This window comes from Tursiops truncatus, chromosome 7 (assembly GCF_011762595.2).
Source record: "Tursiops truncatus isolate mTurTru1 chromosome 7, mTurTru1.mat.Y, whole genome shotgun sequence".
NCBI lineage: Eukaryota > Metazoa > Chordata > Mammalia > Artiodactyla > Delphinidae > Tursiops > Tursiops truncatus.
The window spans coordinates 47,709,457-47,725,019 of NC_047040.1; the positions used below are offsets into that span (position 1 = coordinate 47,709,457).

The 15,563-nt window shown below is 34.5% G+C and overlaps 1 protein-coding gene across 1 annotated transcript in view; it reads right to left on the minus strand.

Moving 5' to 3' along the window:
• Positions 1 to 15,563, minus strand: part of FSIP2 (fibrous sheath interacting protein 2) — a 126,299-nt gene that overhangs the window by 81,914 nt on the left and 28,822 nt on the right. The window contains exons 9-11 of the mRNA XM_019931469.3: positions 14,626 to 14,715; positions 6,452 to 6,567; positions 5,583 to 5,628 (exon numbers count right to left, since the gene is read on the minus strand). Of these exons, the coding sequence (XP_019787028.2) occupies positions 5,583 to 5,628; positions 6,452 to 6,567; positions 14,626 to 14,715 (252 nt within the window). The remainder of the gene's footprint in view (positions 1 to 5,582; positions 5,629 to 6,451; positions 6,568 to 14,625; positions 14,716 to 15,563) is intronic.

Consider the following 15,563-nt stretch of genomic DNA (forward strand, 5'->3'; position numbering starts at 1 on the left):
GAGAAATACTCCAGGACACATATTAATCAAACTGTCAAAAATTAAATACAAAGAAAGCATATTAAAAGCAGCAAGGGAAAAACAACAAATAACACATAAGGGAATCCCCATAAGGTTAACAGCTGATCTCTCAGCAGAAACCCTACAAGCCAGAAGGGAGTGGCAGGACATACTGAAAGTGATGAAGGAGAAAAACCTGCAACCAAGACTACTCTACCCAGCAAGGATCTCATTCAGATTTGATGGAGAAATTAAAACCTTTACAGACAAGCAAAAGCTGAGAGAGTTCAGCACCACCAAACCAGCTTTACAACAAATGCTAAAGGAACTTCTCTAGACAAGAAACACAAGAGAAGGAAAAGACCTATAATAACAAACCCAAAACAATTAAGAAAATGGGAATAGGAACATACATATCGATAATTACCTTAAATGTAAATGGACTAAATGCTCCCACCAAAAGACACAGATTGGCTGAATGGCTACAAAAACAAGACCCTTATATATGCTGTCTACAAGAGACCCACTTCAGACCTAGAGACACATACAGACTGAAAGTAAGGGGATGGAAAAAGATATTCCATGCAAATGGAAACCAAAAGAAAGCTGCAGTAGCAATTCTCATATCAGACAAAATAGACTTTAAAATAAGGATGATTAGAAGAGACAAAGAAGGACACTACATAATGATCAAGGGATCGATCCAAGAAGAAGATATAACAATTGTAAATATTTATGCACCCAACATAGGAGCACCTCAATACATAAGGCAAATACTAACAGTCATAAAGGGGAAATCAACAGTAACACATTCATAGTAGGGGATTTTAACACCCCACTTTCACCCATGGACAGATCATCCAAAATGAAAATAAATAAGGAAACACAAGCTTTAAATGATACATTAAACAAGATGGACTTAACTGATATTTATAGGACACTCCATCCAAAAACAACAGAATACACATTTTTCTCAAGTGCTCATGGAACATTCTCCAGGATAGATCATATCTTGGGTCACAAATCAAGCCTTGGTAAATTTAAGAAAATTGAAATTGTATCAAGTATCTTTTCTGACCACAACGCCATGAGACTAGATATCAATTACAGGAAAAGATCTGTAAAAAATACAAACACATGGAGGCTAAACAATACTTAATAATACTTAACTACTTAATAATGAAGTGATCACTGAAGAAATCAAAGAGGAAATCAAAAAATACCTAGAAACAAATGACAATGGAGACACAACGACCCAAAACCTATGGGATGCAGCAAAAGCAGTTCTAAGGGGGAAGTTTATAGCAATACAAGCCCACCTTAAGAAGCAGGAAACATCTCGAATAAACAACCTAACCTTGCACCTCAAGCAATTAGAGAAAGAAGAACAAAAAAACCCCAAAGCTAGCAGAAGGAAAGAAATCATAAAAATTAGATCAGAAATAAATGAAAAAGAAATGAAGGAAACAATAGCAAAGATCAATAAAACTAAAAGCTGGTTCTTTGAGAAGATAAAATAGATAAACCACTAGCCAGACTCATCAAGAAAAAAAGGGAGAAGACTCAAATCAATAGAATTAGAAATGAAAAAGGAGAGGTAACAACTGACACTGCAGAAATAAAAAAGATCATGAGAGATTACTACAAGCAACTCTATGCCAATAAAATGGACAATCTGGATGAAATGGACAAATTCTTAGAAATGCACAACCTGCCAAGACTGAATCAGGAAGAAATAGAAAATATGAACAGACCAATCACAAGCACTGAAATTGAAACTGTGATTAAAAATCTTCCAACAAACAAAAGCCCAGGACCAGATGGCTTCACAGGCGAATTCTATCAAACATTTAGAGAAGAGCTAACACGTATCCTTCTCAAAGTTTTCCAAAATATAGCAGAGGGAGGAACACTCCCAAACTCATTCTACGAGGCCACCATCACCCTGATACCAAAACCAGACAAGGATGTCACAAAGAAAGAAAACTACAGGCCAATATCACTGATGAACATAGATGCAAAAATCCTCAACAAAATACTAGCAAACAGAATCCAACAGCACGTTAAAAGGATCATACACCATGATCAAGTGGGGTTTATTCCAGGAAAGCAAGGATTCTTCAATATACGCAAATCTATCAATGTGATAAACCATATTAACAAATTGAAGGAGAAAAACCATATGATCATCTCAATAGATGCAGAGAAAGCTTTTGACAAAATTCAACACCCATTTATGATAAAAACCCTGCAGAAAGTAGGCATAGAGGGAACTTTCCTCAACATAATAAAGGCCATATATGACAAGCCCACAGCAAACATCATCCTCAATGGTGAAAAACTGAAGGCATTTCCACTAAGATCAGGAAGAAGACAAGGTTGCCCACTCTCACCACTCTTATTCAACATAGTTTTGGAATTTTCAGCCACAGCAATCAGAGAAGAAAAGGAAATAAAAGGAATCCAAATCGGAAAAGAAGAAGTTAAGCTGTCACTGTTTGCAGATGACATGATACTATACATGGAGAATCCTAAAGATGCTACCAGAAAACTACTAGAGCTAATCAATGAATTTGGTAAAGTGGCAGGATACAAAATTAATGCACAGAAATCTCTGGCATTCCTATATACTAATGATGAAAAATCTGAAAGTGAAATCAAGAAAACACTCCCATTTACCATTGCAACAAAAAGAATAAAATATCTAGGAATAAACCTACCTAAGGAGACAAAAGACCTGTATGCAGAAAATTATAAGACACTGATGAAAGAAATTAAAGATGATACAAATAGATGGAGAGATATACCATGTTCTTGGATTGGAAGACTCAACATTGTGAAAATGACTCTACTACCCAAAGCAATCTACAGATTCAATGCAATCCCTATCAAACTACCACTTGTATTTTTCACAGAACTAGAACAAAAAATTGCACAATTTGTATGGAAACACAAAAGACCCCGAATAGCCAAAGCAATCTTGAGAACAAAAAAAGGAGCTGTAGGAATCAGGCTCCCTGACTTCAGACTATACTACAAAGCTACAGTAATCAAGACAGTATGGTACTGGCACAAAAACAGAAAGATAGATCAATGGAACAGGATAGAAAGCCCAGAGATAAACCCACGCACATACGGACACCTTATCTTTGATAAAGGTGGCAGGAATGTACAGTGGAGAAAGGACAGCCTCTTCAATAAGTGGTGCTGGGAAAACTGGACAGATACATGTAAAAGTATGAGATTAGATCACTCCCTAACACCATACACAAAAATAAGCTCAAAATGGATTAAAGACCTAAATGTAAGGCCAGAAACTATCAAACTCTTAGAGGAAAACATAGGCAGAACACTCTATGACATAAATCACAGCAAGGTCCTTTCTGACCCACCTCATAGAGTAACGGAAATAAAAAGAAAAATAAACAAATTGGACCTAATGAAACTTCAAAGCTTTTGCACAGCAAAGGAAACCAGAAACAAGACCAAAAGACAACCCACAGAAGGGGAGAAAATATTTGCAAATGAAGCAACTGACAAAGGATTAATTTCCAAAATTTACAGGCAACTCATGCAGCTCAATAACAAAAAAACAAACAACCCAATCCAAAAGTGGGCAGAAGACCTAAATAGATATTTCTCCAAAGAAGATATACAGACTGCCAACAGACACATGAAAGAATGCTCAACATCATTAATCATTAGAGAAATGCAAATCAAAACTACAATGAGGTATCATCTCACACCAGTCAGAATGGCCATCATCAAAAAATCTAGAAACAATAAATGCTGGAGAGGGTGTGGAGAAAAGGGAACCCTCTTGCACTGCTGGTGGGAATGTGAATTGGTTCAGCCACTATGGAGAACGGTATGGAGGTTCCTTAAAAAACTACAAATAGAACTACCATATGACCCAGCGCAATCCCTCTACTGGGCATATACCCGGAGGAAAGCAAAATTCAAAAAGAGTCATGGACCAAAATCTTCATTGTACCTCTATTTACAATAGCCAGGACATGGAAGCAACCTAAGTGGCCGTCAACGGATGAATGGATAAAGAAGATGTGGCACATATATACAATTGAATATTACTCAGCCATAAAAAGAAATGAAATTGAGCTATTTGTAATGAGGTGGATAGACCTAGAGTCTGTCATACAGAGTGAAGTAAGTCAGAAAAAAAAAGACAAATACCGTATGCTAACACATATATATGGAATTTAAGAAAAAAAGAATGTCATGAAGAACCTAGGGGTAAGACAGGAATAAAGACACAGCCCTACTGGAGAACGGACTTGAGGATATGGGGAGGGGGAAGGGTGAGCTGTGACAGGGCGAGAGAGAGTCATGGACATATACACACTAACAAACGTAAGGTAGATAGCTAGTGGGAAGCAGCCGCATGGCACAGGGATATCGGCTCGGTGCTTTGTGACCGCCTGAAGGGGTGGGATAGGGAGGGTGGGAGGGAGGGAGACGCAAGTCGGAAGAGATATGGGAACATTTGTATATGTATAACTGATTCACTTTGTTATAAAGCAGAAACTATCACACCATTGTAAAGTAATTATACCCCAATAAAGATGTTAAAAAAAATAAACAGGAAATGTAAAAGCTAAAAAAAAAAATATTAGCAAACCATTTTTTTAGTACATTAAAAGAATCATATGCCAGGATCGAGTGGGATTTATCCCTGTGATGCAAGAATGGTTCAACATATGCAAGTGGTTAACTGTAATACACCACATTAAGAAACAGATCTGTGTTTTAGAAAGATTGCTTTACACCAAAATGTAGGGTGGATTAAAAAGACGAAGAGAGGTTGGAGGAAGGTTACTGAAATAGTCAAGGATGGAGGAAAGAAAGGCAGCAGTTGTGGGAATACAAAAGAGAGGGAAGGAGGAATGAAGGAGGTAGATTAGACAGAGAGTGGCAACTTGGGGATACAAAATTCAAGAAAGAGGAAGAGTCAAAGATAAGTCCAGTTTTGTGCCTGGGTAAAAACAGAAGGATCAAGAAGTTGAAAATTTTGATTTTTGTATTGAATTTGAGGTGGTCATTGGCCACTGGATGGAGGTGTCTAGTATTTTCTATGTGTGTATATAGGTTTTGCATGAGAGTGTTTTTAGTGACTTCCAAAAATCTAACAAGGTGCAGAAAAACTTAGTTATTGTATATTCCACTCAAGGGGAGATGGGAAATAGGATGTATTGTCTGTGGGGAATAGATGGCAGTGCAGTATGAGGACCTTCCTGGGCATATTTCTCTGTATTATAACCTACTGAACCATAGTATGTCAGTACCTTACTCTACCTATCACTATAAACAGCTACAGCAGAGACTCTAACTTTTCCACACTTTGCATATTTCAGAAGTCATACTTATCAAGCAATCATTCAAACATATAGGCTAATTATAACATCAAAATTCATAAACAGTTTTATACCATGCTTTATTTTCCAAAATAACCATGGTTTTTAAAATCCATGGTATAACAAGTAACTTGAGAAACCATATGGTGAAACCATAATTAGGTACTTAACAAACAACAGAACAATTATGAATGTTTTTTATTTTCTTACCTCTATTATCAGAAACACTTGATTTTTTATTTGTCTCTCCATCTTTCTATATGGTACAACATTAAAGATAAAAACATTCGTTAGTAACTTCACTTCTGAAAGATTTTGCCTTCTACCAATCAACCAAATTAATACAGATTTTCTTCCCTTTTATCTTCTAACTCTCTCATGAAAATTGTCTCAGGGACAATACTTATTACCAACCTCCTAGGACACCTTCCACAGGGATCTCAAATTTCACTAGTTCAAAATTGAGTTTAATATGCAGCCACGTACAAACTTTACCCTCTTCTAGTACTCCACATTTTTTTTAAAGACATGGTAATCTATTTAGTGGTTGGTTCTAAAACGTTTAGTCATTCAGTTTGTTTCAGGGAAATACAATCCAACCTATTCTAATCCAATCTAATGCTTTAAAAACACATTGCTAAGAATCAAAATAAAATTTATCATCCCAGACTCTCAACTTACTGTAATAACATTTTTGCATCTGTCTGCCCCATTAGACAATGAGTCCTCAAGGGGAAAGATTATATCTGATTCTTCTTTGTATCCTATGTGACCAATTTATTCATTTTCCCTTCCTTCAGGAAAAAGTCACAGGGCTTTGGCCAACAGTAGATGCTCAATAAATATTAGATATTGCAATTGCTAAATGTTTGTTTGGATTAGTTTCTACTAATGAGAGTGAGTGAGTTTAGCACAAAGGTAACTCAACACTTCTAGGGAAAGGGATCAGTTCTCATAAATAGATCCTAATATCCCTAACCAATCCATAACACGGTAGAGAGGGAGATGGTTCACAGAAGTAAAAGTTAACTAGATAAATTAATAATCACCATACAGAAGCTTGAGACATAATTTCATACCTTTTGTTCAGTATCATTATCTTGTACATCTGGTTGAGAAACAAGAGAAGGTACTGATGTTTTGGCAATATTCTTTGAACTACTTAGAGACCGATGAATGGTGTTTACAAAGGGTTCTAAAAGTAAATGAAAGAAACAGTATAGTTTTTAAAAGAACTCACTGAAGTATAATTTAATGGTTTAATTATAATTGTTTGGTTTAATTATAACTTAATTATTTAAATTGAATGGTTTCCTCAATTTAAAAATACATCTATAACTGTGAAGTCATCACTGCAACCAAAATAAAATTTCTAATACCCCTGAAAGTTTTCTCATCCACCTTTGTAATCCATTTATCTCTTTCTTCCCATCCTCAGACAACAGTGCTCTCTACCTCTTACACAAGATTAATCTGAATTTTCTAGAATTTTATATGAATGGGATCATATAGTATGTGATATATAGTATTCCTTGCCTGGCTTCTTTCACTCAGTATTGTATGTTTTAATAATTCATTCCTTTTTTTAAAAAATTTCTGAGAAGTATTCCATTGTATGGATATGCTACCATTCTTTATCTATTCACCTGTTGTTTGGGTTGTTTCCAGTTTTGGCAACTTACAAATATTTATGAACTTACCTGCACAAGTTTTTGTGTGGGCATACTTTTTCATTTCTATTGGGTAAATACACCTAGTAGTAGAATGGCTGGGTCATATGGTAAGTATATGTCTAACTTTTAAGAAATGCCAAACTGTTTTCCCAAGTGGCTGTACCATTTCATACCATTCAGCAGTGTGTCAGAGTTTTAATTCTCCCACATCCTTGTCAACACTTAGTAGGCAGAAGAAAGGAAATAAGATCAAAGTGAAAAAGAAATAGAAAAACAAGAGAGAAAAACTAACAGTTGACTCCTTGAGAAGTTCAATAAAACTGATAAAGCCAGATTGACCAGGAAAAAGAGAAGACACAAATTTCCATCATCAGGGAAATTAGAGCTAACAGCATAACAGTCTATAGATAATACTAAAAATAACAGATTATGAAAATTTATAGCAATAAACTTATATGAAAGGGACAGATTTTCCTCAAAAACAATCAAATCTCATTCATGAATAAATAGAAAATATGAAGAACCTCATATCTATTAAAGAAATGGAATATATAGTTTAAAACATTTCTACAAAGAAAACTCCAGGCTCAAAAGACTTTACTTCTGAATTACACAAAATACCAAAGGAAGAATTTACACTAATTCTACACAAATTCATCCAGAAAATTGAAGAGCAGTAAACTCCTCTCCCAACTCATACTTTGATACCAGAATCACTCAGATATAAAAATCATTACAAGACATTACAAGAAAAGAAAAACTCAGTCAATATTCTCCTATGAATAAAGATGCAAAATCTATAAATAAATTGAATCTAATAATATACAATAAAAGATAATACATAATGAATAAGTGAGGCTTATTCCAAGAATGCAGGGTTAGTTTATCATTCAAAAATAAGCCAAAGTAACTTACTACAGTAAGAGAAAAGAGGAGGAAATGTAGACAATTATCTCAAAGATGAAAGGAAAAACTTGATAAAATTCAACACCCATTCATGATGAAACTTCTTAGTGAATGAGGAGTATGAGGGTATGTCCTTCCTTTGATAAAAGCTATCTTCAAATCTCCAGAACTATATTCTAATTTATATTGATCACTTGGCCTTATATTTTAGAACAAGATCAGGATGTACACAATCACCATTTTGTTCAGCACTGTTCTGGAGGTCCTGGCCAGCAAGAAAAAGAAATGAAAGGTGAACCCAAATAAAATCCCAGCTGACTATGTTGTAGAAACTGGAGAGCTGAAAAGATACATACATGCCAATGTTCACAGCACTGCTATTTACAGTAGTCAAGACATGGAAATAACCCAAGTGCCCATCAAAAAATGATTGGCTTAAGAAGATGTGGTGTATCATGTATGTGTATACACACACACGGAATATTAGGCGACCATAAAAAATAATGAAATATTGCTGTTTGCAGTAACATGGATGGACCTAGAGAATATTACGCTTAGTGCATTAAGTCAGACACAGAAAGACAAATACTATATATCACTTATATGTGGAATCTAAAAAATAATACAAATGAAACTATACAAAAGAGAAATGGACTCACAGACTTAGAAAACAAACTTAATGATTACCAAAGGGGAGAGGGAATAAGGAAGGGACAAATTAGTATTGGATTAATGGATACACACTATATTCATAAAAGAGATAAGCAACAAGGATTTACTGTATAGCACAGGGAATTATACTCAATATCTTGTAATAACCTATAATGGAATATAATCTGCCCAAAAAACCCCTGAATCATTATGCTGTACACCTGAAACTATTGCAATATTGTAAATCTACTATACTTAAATAAAAAAAATAAAATTTCTGTGGAAATGCAAAGGCCCTAGAACAACCAAGTCAACTTAGAAGAACAACAAATGTTGGAGAACTCAAACTGCCAAATTTCAAGACTTATTATAAAGCTACAGTAATTATGAGAATGCTATTGAATATACTCACATAAGGACAAATAGACCAATAAAAGAAAAGAGCATGTCCAGAAATAGGTCCAACAATATATGATTACTTCATCTTCTCAAAGATACCAATGAAACTCACTGGTGTTGAAACAACTGAATGTGTTCAAGGTAAGACTGGATAGTCCAGTCTTCTCAGATAGCAAGGAAGCTAACAAAAATCACTAGGGTTGTGTCAAAAAGGACTCGAAAGTTATCTTGAAGGGGCCCTCACTGGCCAGAGCTGTCACAATTTCAACATTAGTAAGCACAGTAATAGAAAATTTTAAGCACATAAAATTTATATAAATCTGTGAATTCATAATGAAACAAAACTAATTGCTCACTGTTAGAAGATGCTACTGAAACAATACATTATTTTGAAAACTAATAAATGATGGTAAAATATTAAGCATCAGTCTGCTTTTCTCAAGTATCCTGTATCACAAAGTAACCAAATAGTAGTTGGGGGAAAGTTTCTTTTTATTAGAAATTTTCTAGCTAGTTTACGAAGAAGGAAAAGTATCCCAATTTTGTAATGCATAATTAATGTGTGGATCAAGGCCTTGAACATAAATGGCTGCTAATATCACAAAGAGAAAGACAATGCAATATTATGTGTCTCTTGATGGAAAGATACACCATCATGTATGCATCAGTCTTGCTAAAGAAACTGAACCTGAAAGTGCATAGATTTAACTAATACTTTACAGGAAATACAGAAGAAATAACATATACCATATAGATGCAATCAGCAAAAATTCAGTAACTGAGGAGCTCAACAAGACAAGCAACTCAATTTCTTCAACAAATAAACTAATTTTAAAGAAGAGGAGGAAGGGAGGGAGGGAAAGAGAGGAATATATGGAAGGAGAACCTATAGATTAAAAGACTCAAAAGACATACAAACTATCGCAGTATGTGTCAATGTAGATTCAAAGTAACGTCAAAATACTTTTGTGACATTTATGAGATTACTGGAAAGCTGAATTGTAATTAGATATTTGATTACATTAAGGAATTATTATTTGTGCAATGTGATCATGGTATTGTGCTTACGCATTAAAAAAATAATCCTTATCTTTTAGGTACATACTGATATGTTGATGGATGAAATAATATGTGTGGGATGTGCTTTAAAACAATATGGCAGCAGGGAGAAGTTGAGGGCATAGACAAAACAAAACTGTCCAGGAGTTGCTGAAGCTGAAAGATAGGCACATAAAGATTCTGTTGGTTTTTGCTTATGTTTGAAATGCTTAATAAGCCTAAAAAAAGTCATTAACAAAATTATGGAAATATGTGCCACAAATAAGACAAAAGATTAATGTCTTTGCCATATCAAAGAGAACTCATAGAAATGAACCTCAAATAAAAAGTAACAAAATATACAAACTATAAGGAAAAATGTAACATTTTATTATACTGAACTAAGAACTTCTGTACATCAAAAGATAAAAAAAGAATAGAAACATATTACAAATTGGAAGAAGATATTGCTATACCGTATATATGTATATAATAGAATGTGTGACCAAAAAAATCTTTCAAATCTGTAAAAGAAAGAAAAATAACCCAATAGGAAAATGGACAAGAGATTTGAAAACATAATTTCTCAGAAGAGGGAACATGACCCAGAAATCCCATATCGAGGCATATAACCCCTAAAGAATCACCTGTCCATGAATACCAGGAGATATATATGTATAGAATGGTGAAATATTGTTCAAATAACCGATACTTCCACCAAAAGAAAAACATATTAAATTGTGGTATATTTACACAATGGGATATTCACACAATGGGATAGGATTAGTACTGAAAGGAAGTAAAATGTCAGACAATACATAGGTAAAACTTTTGAAATATAATGCTGAGTATAAAAAGCAAGTCACAAAACACTGTATACAATATCATACCAATTATATTAAAATACCTTAATAATGTTATCTATGTCCATCAGAACCATGGAGAACAACAGTTTTAAAGTTTTTTTGGGGAAAAAAAAAAGCCTGACAACTTATAATTCGATATCAAGGGTAAATAGTATAATTCAGGAATGAAGGTAAAATAAAAATACTCTCAGGTGAAGGAAAACTAAGATAATTCAGTGCCAGATAATTTGTTCTAAAAGAGATGCTAAGGGAAGTTCTACAGACTGAAGGAAAATGATACCAGAAAGAAACATGGGACCAGAAACGTCAGGAATTAATGGGCGACCAAATTTGAGTAAATATGATAGGCTGTTCTTCCCCTATTTAGTCATTTAAATGATGATTACTCTGAGTGGCTGTTTGGTATATGTAGATGTAATACATAAGATCATTATAACAAAGGGGAGAGGAGTAAGGAGGCATATATAGTGGTAAGGTTTCCACATTCTACATAAAGAAGTAGAATATCTAGTTAGGGTTGACTGTGATAAGCTAAGTAAGTACACTGTTACTTAGAACAACCACTAAAAAATCTGTACAAAGAGACATAGTAAAAACAATAGCCATGAACAATTGGAAATCAAACTTTAAAAATACCATGTACAACAGTACCAAAAATGAAGCACTTATGTATACACATAACAACATATACAAGATTTCTATACTGAAAACTACAAAACACTTATGAAAGAAATCAAGGACTACCTAAAAGTCCTTGATTGGAAGGACCCTGTAAAGATTTCTTTCCCCCTTAAATCGATCTATAGATTGATTTAATATACTTCATTCAAAAATCCTGGCATAATTTTTGCAGTGAAGCTGAGTATAAAGTTTATACTCAGGCAAATGAATTAAAATCTCCATAAAAATTTTGAAGAAAAGTAAAGTTGCTGGAATTATGCTACATTTTAATAACAAGCTACAGTAATCAAAGACAGAGCAATATGGGCAAAGGGGGAGACACACTGATCAATCAGAAACAGAAACAGAAAATTAAAAGGCAAGTTACAGACTGAGAGAAAATATTTGCAAGTCACACCTGAAAAATACTTATATTCAGAATATACAAATAACTCCCAAAACTCAACAGAGCAAAAAGCTTCAACAGATACTTCACCAGGCAGGATTTACAAAAGGCAAACAGCATATGAAAAGATATTCATCATCATTAGCCATCAGGCAAATACAAATGAAAACCACAATGAGATACCATTACATCTATTAGAATGATTAAAATAAAAAGTACTGATAATACCAACAGTTACAAGGATGCACAGCAAACAGGGAATGCAAAATGCTAAAGCCACTCTGGAAAACAGTTGGGCAATTCTTTATAAACTTAAACATATACAACAATTCCTTGTTCACACAAAAAGCTTAATGTATACTTCTGATCTTTCTATTCATAATCACCAAAATCTGGAAACAACCAAATTTCCTTCAACTGATGTATACATAAATAAACCTGGTACATACACACAATGGACTACTACTCAGCAATAAAAAAGAGTCAACTATTGACAAATGAAATAATTTGAAAGAATTTCAAAGGCATGCTGAAAGGAGCAATTATCAAAAGATCAAATACGATATGATTCCATTTACAAGGCATTTTCCAAAGGAAAAAGAACTATAGTGATGGAGAACATATCAGTGGTTGCCTGGGCTTATTAGTGGGAGAGAAGGCGGTGTGACTGCAAAAGGACATTTTTGGAATGTTGTAAATGTTCTCACATGATTGTGGTAAAGGTCATACTAATTCATACGTGTGTTAAAATTCATGCAATTATATAAAAAAATTCCATTTTGCTTTAGGGTAATTTAAAATCCAAAATAAATTACCTCAGGATCTTTTTATGAGAATGAAAAAATACAGAGACAAGATCAGAAGCAGGAACTATAGAGAATTCTGGCCTCTGAACTCTGGATAGTTGCCAATTATAAAACGTGGAGGCAGACTGCCCATAAGAGTGTAAAGGTTGTGACACTGTATGGAGTTCATACTCAGTTCAGTGATGAGATGGAAACTAAGGAGGTTTGATTATGGTGAATGGGAAAGAGGGGCACTTTTAATATATAATGAATTGTGATATCACTACTGTACATTTCTAAAATTCACACAAAACAAGAATGATTCACTTGCCAATCTCTTAGAGGGTAGAAATAGATCCTCTCCCCTCCAGATATGTATTAATATAGTTTTAGAATTCATCTTTGTCTCCCAACTATGCTTAATTAAATTTATAGTTTTGATACCTGGACAACTGTCACAGATAGAGTGGTACCTTAGTGAGGCTGAAAATCATATTTTCCATCTATCATCCTTTCCTCCAATAACACTGAGATTTTTTTGACATCAGTAAGACCAGTCTGGCCTGCATTCAACACTAGACTTTTAGAAGACCATCTGCATGAGATAACTGCTTTAGAGACTGAGAATTTAGTTTTATTGTCTACATTTAGTAGATATGTGGCTTGTGTTGTCATAATTGTATGTGTTGTAAGTAACTCTTTGATATTTTATTTAAAAAATCTTCGGACTTTAAAAATGGGACCAAAAAATCTTTGGACTTCAAAAATCTTTGGTCTTTAAAGCTTAGAGCTGAATTAAGTAAACCTTAGTAGTCCTGAGTGGAAGACAGCCTCAGCTAACCCTATCTTATCCCAGAGACTTTATGAGACTAATCAAATTACACAGTCAGGGAAGAAAAGATTTTAAACTTTTTCTTTAGAATTTAACTGATAAAGACAAAGGGATTTAATTTTTATACTTTAATTTTTCCCTGGAAATTTAATATGGGAGAAGAATTCATATTGCTCAATTTCTAACAGTCTTTTTTTTTTTTTTTTTTTTTTTGGTATGCGGGCCTCTCACTGTTGTGGCCTCTCCCGCCGCGGAGCACAGGCTCCGGACGCGCAGGCCCAGCGGCCACGGCCCACGGGCCCAGCCGCTCTGCGGCACGCGGGATCCTCCCGGAGCGGGGCACGAACCCGCGTCCCCTGCATCGGCAGGCGGACTCTCAACCACCGCGCCACCAGGAAGCCCAGTCTTATACTTTTGATAGTATATTATTTGGAGGATATTTATGCTGTTGTTTGGGTTCTGGTCTAATCCAATGAGCTCTAATGGACAACATGAAGTAACATAGAATGATATAAATAAAGAAAGTGATATTTCACTGGGGTCCCTAGTGGGTTGAGTGAATGTACATAAACTTAATTTCTGACTCACTTCAGAGTTTTTTTTCTTTTTTTTAACATCTTTATTGGAGTATAATTGCTTTATATTGTTGGGTTAGTTGCTGCTGTACAACGAAGTGAGTCAGCTATACGTATACATATATCCCCATATCCCCTCCCTCTTGCGTTTCAGAGTTTTTAAAAATCATTTCGAGCAATATAAAAATTATCTTGCAATTTGTTACGTCCATGTATTTTTCATTCAGCAGCAATAGACCATTTAATTTGTCTAAAATGATAAGTTTAGAACACTAAATCTGTAACTTGAGATGAAATTCTGAAAGCAATAGAGGTTATATCATTGTTTGTAAGCATCACTCTAAATCTGTCATTTGACACCAAAGAACAGAGGAATTATCTGAACTTAAGCAAAAAAGGCCATCCAAATTCAGTCTTTCCCAAAAATACTATTTAATATTTCTTATCACAATATTAAATTACCATATGCTCCTTTATTTGCTTTCTGGTCATCAAGAGGATAAATTATCTTTATGTCATCATTACTCTTCTTTTTCTTCTTTGGAGAATAAGCTTAAAAAAATGCAACAAAACATTTATTTTTAATAATGATGATGACAGAATTACCCAAGACAGGCTCTCTTTTCATGCCCAATAGGAAGTGAGCCTATATGCTAATTTCTATTTAGGATTGTGGGGAGGTATTGGAGAAGATGGAGGAATGTGAAAAACGATTACTCTTCAAATATTATCCTTTCAAGTTAAAAGATAGAAGGACAGAATTTTCCTCTGACAGAGAGAAAAGCTATACCTGGCTCAACTGTAACACGCCATTTCGTCTTTGTAGAGATGGATACCAATATAGCTACTGGCTGGAGACCCACCAGCCCACAGTGACAATTGCAACTCTTGAATGTACCTCACAGCCTAGCATAAACAACCATATACATATTCCTCCTTTGTGATAAAGGAAATTATAGTTCCCGTTTCTAACCATTTAGGAGGGCAAAGGATCCTCACAGCATGTGCGCTCAATGGGTTTTCATTAAGGCTGTCAAATGTGAGAGTGATCTGTCTTCTCATTGGAGCAGGTTCACCCAATGTTCCTGTCCTCTCTTATTCTCTCTGTCCCTCTGGAAGCTATCTACTTGGTGGAAGATGACAATATTACTACAGAGGAATAATTCAATTTCATTTGTCACCTTGATAAAATAAATTAATTTATATCCCACTTCTTCAAAAAAAGGGATTTGAGGCAACAAGTGTTTAAAAATGTCTTCTTGAAACTCTTTTCCTATTAAATGAGAAAATCAATGGTTGTTGATGCAGGGATGTATATAGTTTCTAAAGTGATTTCTTTTTTGAAGGATGAAATTGCTATCATTATCTCAATGAGCTGAATAGACTGAATAGTCCATTCA